The 10758-nt window shown below is 45.5% G+C and overlaps 1 protein-coding gene across 1 annotated transcript; it reads left to right on the top strand.

Annotated features, from left to right (window-relative positions):
- The first annotated feature begins 203 nt into the window (after window positions 1-203).
- rpe (ribulose-5-phosphate-3-epimerase) lies at window positions 204-2815 on the top strand. The gene is made up of 6 exons (XM_068746353.1): window positions 204-336; window positions 685-764; window positions 860-999; window positions 1278-1412; window positions 2221-2307; window positions 2393-2815. Exons 1-6 carry the CDS (start codon window positions 215-217, stop codon window positions 2513-2515), a joined length of 687 nt encoding a protein of 228 aa, XP_068602454.1. The 5' UTR covers window positions 204-214; the 3' UTR covers window positions 2516-2815.
- The last annotated feature ends 7943 nt before the right edge of the window (window positions 2816-10758 follow it).

Below are 10758 nucleotides of genomic sequence, written 5' to 3'. Positions count from 1 at the left end.
ACCCCAGATCAAGCAATCACATATAAGCAACGTATTTATCGATCCTAATGCAGACTTCACGGTTAATCCCCCTTTCAGTCACTCTCACTGCCAACGCTTTTGTTTTGATAGGGGACGGCTAATATTCCACGTCTTTCCTGTTTTATTTTGACAGTTCAGCGGAAACGCAGTGCTGGTACTTAAAGCTTAAAGCAGCCGCCCTCCCTGCAGCAGCATGGCTTACACCGCTAAAATAGGACCGTCCATCCTGAGCAGCGACCTGTCCCGCCTGGGCAGAGAGTGCGTGCGGATGATGGAGTGCGGGGCGGACTACCTGCACCTCGATGTTATGGACGGGTCAGTTTACAAGTTAAGCTAACATGCTAACGGCTAGCAGGCTGGATGGATGTCTCGTACGTGTGCGGCTAACGTCAACAAGCTAAGCTAGCCGGTCAAAAGTTAGGAAGAGGAACCCAAAAGTTAATATCTGAGTTATTAATCATTTATTACTCATTTATTACTCATTTACGAGAGGCATTCAACGCAAATGGTTTTAAACACACTTCTGTGTCGCAACATTTTACTTCTTCCTTCTCCCCCGAACTGCTTTAGACGTCTTGTGTCATTCTCGACATGAACATAAGCAGCGAGATGAGAGAAAGTCATCGCAGTCGAAGCTGATATCTCTGTTATTTCATTATGAAGGCATTTTGTCCCAAACATCACTTTTGGTCACTCCATGGTAGAGAGCCTCAGGAGCTCACTTGGCCAGGACCCTTTCTTTGGTGAGATAAAATCACATTTATGCCTGATTTAAAACGATGATCCAGTTGAATTGGGTCTGGTGGAGTGCAGCTTTGTGATGGAATCGCCTTTGCAGACATGCACATGATGGTATCTCGACCAGAGCAGTGGGTGAGGCCCATGGCTGCAGCCGGAGCCAGCCAGTACACTTTCCATTTAGAAGCCAGCTCCAACCCCGGAAACCTCATCAAGGAAATAAGGGAGAGTGGCATGAAGGTAGGAAGACAATGGTGCCTTTATAAAAAGACAAAAGCCTTACAGTTCCACTGAAACAATAGTGACGGAAATTAATTAAACCCTTGATTCATCTCTAAAATTTTTAAATAAATCACTTATTGCATTGGCTCGCCTGAAAAGACTGAAGCAAGTTCCGTAACAGTATTTGTAACGATCGATGGCGAAAGGACAACAAGAAACCGGCTGCGCCCACGAACACGCCAGTGCTGAGGCGGCGGCATTAACAACTTTCTACTAATGCTGTGTGAGTTTTGCAGGTAGGTTTGGCCATAAAGCCTGGTACTACTGTTGAAGCGCTAGCGCCTTGGGCTCAGCAGATCGACATGGCTCTGGTGATGACTGTTGAACCCGGCTTCGGAGGACAGAAGTTCATGGAAGACATGATGCCCAAGGTAAGGATAGGAAGCTTTGAATGCGCGAGTGTTTCAGTTTTAATTCATGTTTGTCTCCAAGTGCATAATGCATGCAGCAATTGATCATGCAACAGCAGTCACGCAGGTCAGTGTCAGCAAGTCCAGCGAGCTCGAGGCATGCTGCTCTGCTTAAATTATGAACGTTGCCGCACAGAAGCTGCGAGCTTTAAAATGCTGATGCTTCACACAAATCAAAACGGCGAGCTGCAAGGAAGACCCGCACAAATCACTACTTCAAGGTGGGCACACGAGATTAGTGCCATCAATCGAGCACCCAGCAAAGTGTGAAACGTGTTTACAGCTTCTTTCTCTGGGCTGCGGCTTTGAATAATGTGCCGAAGCACGTTTTTGCAGAATATATTGTCAGTCAAGTTGATCGCTCACATTTAAAATGTTGCCATTATCATTTGTGTACTTGGCACATCCAAAATTGTGTACTGATTGAAATAGTTTTTTGGGTCACTCGCTGTCGATATTAGTTTGTCGAGGTCGGTACACTTTTGTGCCAGATTTTAAGTTTAGACTGGCACAGGCGAAGATATGAACTTAAGAATTCTCTTTGTGAAACTAACTTCACCTCACTTTTATTGACAGCAGAGAAAGTGAACACTGTGCGAGGTCACCTCCTTTCTGTGGCATTCAAGGCCCTGATGGAGAGCGGGACAAAAGAGAACTTCTATTTTTAGTAACCGAGGGGGGGGGGGGCAGTCGAACACCAGATGGAAGCATAGCGGTAGAATTGTTGTCGTGGTTTCAAGCTCTTTTGTTTCTGTCCACTGCCCCCCAGGTGAGCTGGTTGAGGGCTGCGTTTCCTTCGTTAGACATCGAAGTCGATGGAGGAGTTGGTCCCAACACCGTTCACAAGTGTGCAGAGGTAAGGACAAGAAAACGCAGGCATTGGTTTGTTTCATTTGGGGAGTCCTGCCTGTAGTAAGAGTGCGTTTCCGTGTTTGCCTCAGGCAGGCGCCAACATGATTGTGTCTGGCAGCGCTGTGATTGGCAGCGATGACCCTCGGTCCGTCATCGCTCTCCTGCGCACTGTGGTGGCCGACGCAATCCAGAAACGTTCGCTGGACTGCTGAGACGTCGGATTCGTTGGTTGACCCTGGCCTGTCCCAGAAACGCAACACAGCAGCCAGTGGAGCAGACAGTTCAAGGGTAGGGGTCAGGGGTCAGGGGTCATGGTCAGGGCATTGCCGTCTGTCCGAGGCATTAGCTGTCAGTCCAGATGAGTGGCGCCTCGACAAAACCGAGAGACACGTCTGAACAGAGAAAACAAAGTGAGCTGCAGGTGAGGTGAAGCTGATTCCACGTCGTTAAACATTCCTTCATTGTATCTGAATCACACTGTACGTTTAAAGTATATATTAATTATGGAAATAAAACGGCCAAAGGAGCATTGTGCTTAACATGTCTGCGATTTCTTGACTTCTATCTGAACTGTCGTCCAATCAGTTTCGTGTCTTTCTGCTGTTTGATTGGTTGTTGGCTACCGTCCTAAATGTGATACCAAAAATGATCTGCATTTCTAAATTAAATGAAAGTTAGTTTTATAGTTTTAAAAACTGTCGAGTCACATGTGGATTACAGGCGTAATCCCAGTCATAAGAATTCATAAATCATTTGGAGTAATGCTAATAACGTTCTTCTAAATTGGTTGCGTCAATTGGTTTCTTGGCATCTGATGGGCGGAGCTTAGTCCTATCAGAGACCTCATGCAGGCGGGGACAAGAGGCAGTGAAGCAGACATTCCCTTTTCTCCCTGTCCTGTTATGCCATCGATAAACACACACTGCCAATCCCCTTGTATTTACCTTGAGTAAAATATTTAGTTGACTACTTGTGGATAATTTATAGCAGGTTGTGATGAAGAGGAAGCTCTTCGTCTGTAACCGTAACAGGGTCCGCCTGCATGTCAAACTATGAATGATTAAAACTTTCTGTCCGCATGTGCATTTTAACCTTATTTTCCTCAGAAACCCAATTAATTAGAATAAATTAAGTGATGGAGATGTGCTGCCTTGTCGACTCAATCGGATGCAGCAGTGCTGCTGAACCTACGGCTGGAATGAGGCGGGGGTTTGTGTTATAAAGAATCCGTAACGTTACGTCGGGTGTCTTTGGGCTGTAATAGATCCCGAGGACACCCAGGAAGACTAAAGACATGTCGACAGGCTTTTATTGTCGTGTGCTGAATGAACTGCTCTCGTCGATGAGACGACGTATTTCATACTTCAAGCAGCTCGTGTTTAATAATGCACGACATCTTGGAGGCAATCCACAGACCTGTTGAAATATTGATGTCTAAAATCTGTATTTTCCTTTTGCCGTCTCCTACAATGGAAGATGATGCCATCCTTTAGACTCATTAGACCTGCGTCTACGTCCGTAGAGTCAGCGCGTGCTTTTGGCCTCTCCTGTGACCACTTTCTGTTGACGGATGCTTTGTCTGCCACGTCACTACATAAATGTGGGACACGGTTCCATCTGAGGGCGTCGGCAGCACCAACACATGCTCTCCACTCCGAACGTCGTGTTACAGTCTCGTAATAATTCCATTAATAGCTTTTCCCGGTTTTCTCTCTGGTGTTGATGGAATTATAAGGAATTGAGAATTACGAGCAGCGATCATTCCATGGTCGGCATGAAGACACAGGAGTTACAGCGGAGAGCGGGCGGGAGTAGATAGTCGAGAAACATTTACACCAAATATAAGTGTGATTCTCCCCCCCCCCCCCCTGCCGAGTTGTCTTCATGGATGGTAGGGACTGCTATTCACAATCGCAGGAACACACTGCAGCTACAGCCCATCAGTAGGTGTAACATACACACGTGGAAGTGTCAACAGGCTCCAGCATTCCGTTAGCAGCGTTCCTCCTCCAGATCATGAGCGGTGCGCTACTGAGAAAGCTACATATATTATATGCTGTCAGACACGGTTTGAAATGGCGATTTGTCCCAAGGGAACATGCTTTTTGTTTTGTACCCTCCATCTTTTCCCTGCTGCCTTCTCATTGGCTTCATGACTCACGCCACCATTTTTGGGATCATTATTTAGTGGAATTCAATCTCTCCTCATCTTTAGTCGCTGTGGCTGCTCCTGCTCTTTCATAATTACTTGGCGTCCCACAGGAAGACGAGATGCATGTTGCTGATTAGCTGATTAGTTGTTACTTACACAGAAAGGACTCGTCTGTTTGAATGTGTTTAAAGATTATTAAAAATTAAAAATCTATTTGCTTGAAGAACATCCCTGCCCTGAAGCAAGGTTGGGTGCTCGACGGTTTGCATCATACCTGTGCTGGACAGCAGAGCTCTGATTCAGTTGGGGGGGGGGGGGGGGGGGTCATGAGACAGCTATGCCCTTCACTACAGCGCTGTGTGAAATGGGTTTGTTATATCATGAGCAAACATCTCGTCACGGATGAGAAGTCTTAACTTGCTTACTGGGTTTGTGATTGATTCAAGGTCGTCACAACTTCCTTCCTGCTGCTGGCTGAGTCACTTCACTTCTCTGGTCCAGACAGAAATATCGAAAAACTACTGGATTGCAATGAACGTTATCACTTCCCCGACCCAAACCCGGTCATATCCGATCCCCTGACCTTTCCTCTACCACTATTAGATCGATATTAGAGATAGAGATAGTGAATATTTCCACAGCTAATGTAAAATCACAACGAAATCTGGTGGGCACGTTCAGGAGGCCTTCAAGACGACTGTGATGTAACATTGCTGATCGCTTGTGTAGAACAAACATGGCCGTTAGCTCCAATAATACTGAATGAATGAGCAGCTGGACATTAAACAACATCTGGATAGTTAGAATTAGTGTCACGGTGGCGTAGTGGTCAGCGTTGTTGCCTCACAGTAAGAAGGTACTGGGTTCAAATTCTATCTGCGTGGAGTTTGTATGTTCTCGTGTTGCTGGGGGGGCGGGGGGGGGGGGGGTTCTCCGGTTTCCTCCAAAAACATGCAATCTAGGTGAATTGATCACTCCAAGTTGTACGAGTGTGTGTGTTGGTCTGTCTCTGTGTGGCGACTCGTCTGAGGTGTGCCCTGCTTCCCACCCACAGCAAGCTGGGATAGGCTCCGGCAGACCCGTGACAATTGTTGCATCTGCAAAATAAATGGGTGGAAAGTTCAAATAAAAACGCATCCATCAAGTTTAAGATTCGTTCAACAGGCAGAAACTTGAGCCTGGCAAATATCTTTCCTTGCAAGTTATAAAATAATATAAAATATGCAAGTTCTGAACATTTATTACAATTCTGAATAAAGAAACTACAACAGACGGACTGGAGCGCTTAATGAGCTCAATCTGAGCCGGAGAGACGGGAGACGGGACATGCAGCGGTCTCCGGGGACGCCGTCCAGCAGCAACCTTAGCTTCAGTTTACTCAGCTATCGCTGGCAGATCCGGAGCTACACACACACCATTTTAGTGTTTATCAATTATGGATACGATGAGAATATTCCAGAGCGCGTGTCAGCTGGTGTGTTTGTGCATTTGTGCATGTTTTAAATACATAATGAATGATATGGGACGCTGTGTTTTTGTTGCTCCTCGTATTTTGAGCTCATTAGTTCCGCCAAGGAGGAATGTTCTTTACGGGCCTTGATTTGTTTGTTTGTCTGTATAGCTATGAAGAGATATTGATTAGGAGATATTGGCTCAGCCACATCACTCTTTGGATCCAGAAACTTATCAAGGATTGTTAATCAGCGTGTGAAAGCGCTACACCGAGCGTTTAACGCGATGGATCAATTTATAGGCACGTGGAAAATCCACTGCTATAAATAAATAATGAGACTTGTCTTATCGTGCTTTAGGTTTAGTTGACAGTCGTCAGGTTTACAAGTGAACAGCCTTAAATAACAGGCCGTTAGTTTTTCCAGCAGGACTAAGATCACTTTACCTCATCAATAACAAGTTGTGTTGCTATATAGCAGTACAGGATGATGCATCCGCCCCCCCCCCCCCGGGCTCACCTACATTTCCTCACTGCTGGTGCACGACAGGAGATCTTAAAGCTCCAGTTGCTGTAACAAGAGTTCACACTGTTCTCACTGACTCACACCTGAGTGAGTCACACTGTGCAACACGCGGCAGCGTGTGGTGCACGATGTGTCACACAGGCCAGGTGTGAGTGGCGTCTTTTCTCTGGCCTGCAGCACCTAGGACTTACAACACATGTCCTACGAATAAAGGATGGAGAGTATTGTTAAGGTACAGCAGGCCCTTCTCTACCAGTTATCATTGATTATTCTCTTTGTCCTTGCTATGATGCATCCAATGAAAGCAGGAGATTCGTCCTTCCTTTGCTTTCTCATAGCCAATAAATCCTCATCTACTTGCCTGAGTGCCGCCCCCCTCCTCTGGATCGTTAACACTGTCTGGCCATGCGTGCCCCCTCTGGTGTCTGAGTCCTCAGTGGGGACTATAGATTTTGGCGGGTTGCTTATGTGAAGGAGATCTTTCTAACAGGATGCGTGTACTTGAGAAAGTAAAAAAAAAAAAGAAAAAAAATCAGAGAGAAAGTGGGACAGGAGGATCGAGTGCTCGAAGGGGGCAGGATTCAGCGTTTGCCTTCTGTGAAGAACTGACGGAGCTAAAATCAGCAGTGTCAGTGCGCCTGCTATCAGTGCCAGCAGCATCAATAGTCCACTGCACGCGGGGGGGGGGACCCGCATGCATAGCAGCACCCACAAAATGATCCAAAGACGCCACAAGCAAATTCTGTTTCCTCTTTGCACCGCTGTGATTTATGGGATGGGTTTGTTCTTTTCCATTTCACTGGGTATATCAGAGATCGGTTAATGATTCACATGGCCTGTGTGTGTGTGTGTGCGTGTGTGTGTGAGCCGGAGGAATAAGCAAGGCAATATATTTATGAGTTATGAATGTTAGATGTGACGTGGAGATGGTCGAGGCTGCCAAAGAAGAGCCTTGTAAACTTACATGAGGACCTCGAAGACTCGCTTCACCTCTGCCATGCTGATCCACTCGCTCTCTCTGCCAACTGGAAACACACCAGTTTACCCAGTAAAGAAACCCTCGCGTCGGCTCCGAGGTCAGGAGAGCAGCCGACTCGATCCCCCCCCCCCTCCCTGCAGGGCATTCACCTCTGGAGTCGACGGCTCGATGGCTGGGAAGGGTTGCTGTTGTTGTTTTGAGGGGGGGAAAAGAAAACACAAAATTCTACCGCCATGTTTCAGTAACTATTAAATACATGATGGAAGCAGATCAACGCACTGGATATATTTTATTGCAATAAAAGACAATAGCAAAGTGACTTTTTAAAGGTCACCACGGAAACTATTTGATAGAATAATAAAAAAACAAAACAATGAACAAACCATGGTCATATAAAAATACAGCACTGAAAACAAAGCGCGTCACTGGCTGAAATAAAAGCATCACCACAAACTATTTTACACCTAAATTCTGGAGTCGGCTCACAGTCGATACATGCAGCCCCCAAAACGCAGCTACAACACTGTCAGAACATTCAGAGATGTTGGAATCTTGGGAGGCAACTATGGATGGGATTGATACGCAGCCGGAAGGCTGCTGCGCCGCGTGGTCTCCCACGGCCACGCTCTGCGCTTCCTGGCGCAAGATCATCAGTTCTGCATGAATTAAATCTGCAGCACCTTTTCAGCGGCGCCTTTCACACAAGCTGCGTCTCTGGGAAAGATTTATCAAAGGCAGTCATTGAACAAACAAGCTTTTGAGTATTGTGCATGAAAATCTTAAATCACATCCTTGTTAGCATTTACCACCAGTGACTGTTAATTAGATATAGAACTACTACTGTGACATTCAACAGCATCATTATTATTAGATATACGGGGCCTGAAACTGCACAGAAAGAATCCCTGCAGCTCTGCTGAACCCGCTCTGACGAGCACAATCAAGTCCCCTCACTAGCAACGGGACGCTGAAGTAAGGTAGAAGGAGCGACGTTGTCCACACACTGAATATTGCAGTTTAATGATGAGACATGCCAATCACCTGTGTGAGGAAAGCAGGCCCGAAAATAAAGAACAAATCAACGAAGAGCTCACAATACGATCCATAGATGTCTCCCAAACTATCAAATCACAATATTGTACATTGGTCAAAATGTGTATCACCATATTTAGTATATTATCGTTTTGGCTTATGGGGATTTTCTTTTCCACTAATTCTCCAATTGTCTTTTATTTTTTTGTTTTTATTGTGGAAATGTTCCTGATAAAGACTAAATATTGCCTCATTAACTCTTTGGGAATTTGCAATATTCAGTGTGTTCTATTGCTCTTTCGCTGAGACTAGGTTTTCACATTATTCTAAATCTTTGTTTACTCAGTGTTCAAATTTAAAAGACAAGTAGACTGAAAATAAATGGGCCTTTTTTTTTTGGGAAGACATTTGGTTGTAGCTGAATTTCCAACTGCCTTGCTTTAACAGCACCGCCCAGCGTGGCCTCAAGGAATGGATCGGTTACCGTGACACGGAGTGAAGGATGGAATCGTAGAACATGGTGGCTTGTGTTTGTATCAGCTATGTACGGTTGTATTTTTATTTTTACATAAATCAGTTCATGGAGTGCTTCGTAATAGCATTAAAAAGACAAATATGAGCAATAATATCAAACACAATCTCCACAACACCCATTCTTAAAATATATTACTTCACAGGATCAAAGGGCGTCTGGAATTAGCAAGTCGGATCGACTAAAATGACGAGGGACGGGGCTCTGTGTCGACTCTTGGCTCAGGAAGTCAGGGGTGAGGTGTGGGCACTGCTCACACAAACACAATGTTCAGTTCAAAATGTACAAAACACCGAAACTCCTCCCTATTGTCATGCAATATACATGTTGACACAATTGAGACGGCAATGTCACGTGTTTCACACGTCCAGTCTGGCAGTGAAAGGGTTAGGACTGTGTCAGCTGGAGGGGTTCTCCCCTCTCCAGGGGGGGGGGTGGCTGTTATTCCAGCCTTCGTCCCTGCACGAGGAGAACCGGGGCTGAGGTCCTACGCTGGAGTCCATGATTAGAGGACGGCTCAACAATTCTCTGATCCAATGACCTACCTATGTGTTACATCACATTTCACTAAATAAATGCGACTCAAGCAAAGAGAGCATTGAGTGAATGTGTTTTTGTGACTCCTCTGTTCCACTATTGTACATGTAGCCACAGCAGTTTTCATTCTAGCTTTACAGTGACATCGACCAAACTGTATGAAATGCTACAGACTGTAATGCGCAGGACAAGTCGAGCATTTCTACGTCTACCACGTTGTCAACACACAGGCTACTGACATAATTTGCTTGGTACAGTTGCCTGGCAACACAAACGGCATGGTTCTTAGAGAATTTCAAGGCGCAAAAAAAGAAAAAAAAAGAAAAAGAAGCCTTACAAAGCTATCAAAAGTCGTAGAAAATAATAAATACAAAATCTTTCAAAGCAAAAGTCAAAAGATTCACGCACGCCTACAAACGCGAATTCTTTAGAGTGGTTCATTACACGTGTGTTTTCACTGTGGCTCTTAATGCATCTTTTGAGCTTTGATATTTTAAAACGGGACGGGGGGGCGCACATTGGGAAACACAAAAGAAGTGTGCAAGAATTTAATTTTAGTTAACCTCCACTACATTATTTAAACGGGACAATTCAAGTGATTTCACTAAAATTGCCCTTTTGCCTATAAACCCAGAGTAGATGAGCAGACATATTTACAATGCGTCTCCTCTCCACGTCTTTAAAACTTCAAACATCAGCTGCAGAGGACAGAGTGGAAATAAGGATGTCTTGGCACTAGGGGGGGGGGGGGTCACGTGTATCTTTACAGGAAAGGACTGATCATTCATTCTCCATCATGTCTGACAGCCCTCCCATTTCTCTCGACGTCTCTTTATAGGGACGAGTGGAGCAGTCTTCTCTGAGGCGCATGAGGCCTCGTTTCTGTCTGCCAAGGAGGTACACATCCTCGCTTAGGACACAGACTCATGTGTTCCGTCTTTGTCTCTATGCGGCCTGGCTACCAAGTCATCAGCTACAGAGTCAGTGGGTGCAGAGAATCACTATGGCAACCAATAGAGTGGCCCAGGCTGTGGCTGCTCTTGGATAAGTGCAGAGACTTTTTTTCGGCATCCACTCAGCGCCAGAGTCGTTTATTGAGACCCTTCTCTTAAATGTCCTTCCTGGATTGGCCGTGATGAAACAAGCAGTCAAAGAAAGAGAAATAAAAATGCAGCTATGGGACCAAAGCTTCACGTAAAACGAAGACCGTCAATATCGCACTCGACCAATCAGCCGTGCTGAAACGG

The sequence above is a fragment of the Brachionichthys hirsutus genome, chromosome 12 (genome assembly GCF_040956055.1).
Source record: "Brachionichthys hirsutus isolate HB-005 chromosome 12, CSIRO-AGI_Bhir_v1, whole genome shotgun sequence".
Taxonomy (NCBI): Eukaryota; Metazoa; Chordata; class Actinopteri; order Lophiiformes; family Brachionichthyidae; genus Brachionichthys; species Brachionichthys hirsutus.
This window is presented reverse-complemented; position numbering and strand designations above follow the sequence as displayed.

What these genes read in the sequence shown, in the direction of transcription:
- rpe (XM_068746353.1), top strand. Translation starts at nt 215, where the DNA reads ATGGCTTACACCGCTAAAATAGGACCGTCCATCCTGAGCAGCGACCTG. An exon ending in CACCTCGATGTTATGGACGG is followed by an intron (nt 337 to 684) that starts GTCAGTTTACAA and finishes TTCATTATGAAG; the next exon opens with GCATTTTGTCCCAAACATCA. An exon ending in TAAGGGAGAGTGGCATGAAG is followed by an intron (nt 1,000 to 1,277) that starts GTAGGAAGACAA and finishes TGAGTTTTGCAG; the next exon opens with GTAGGTTTGGCCATAAAGCC.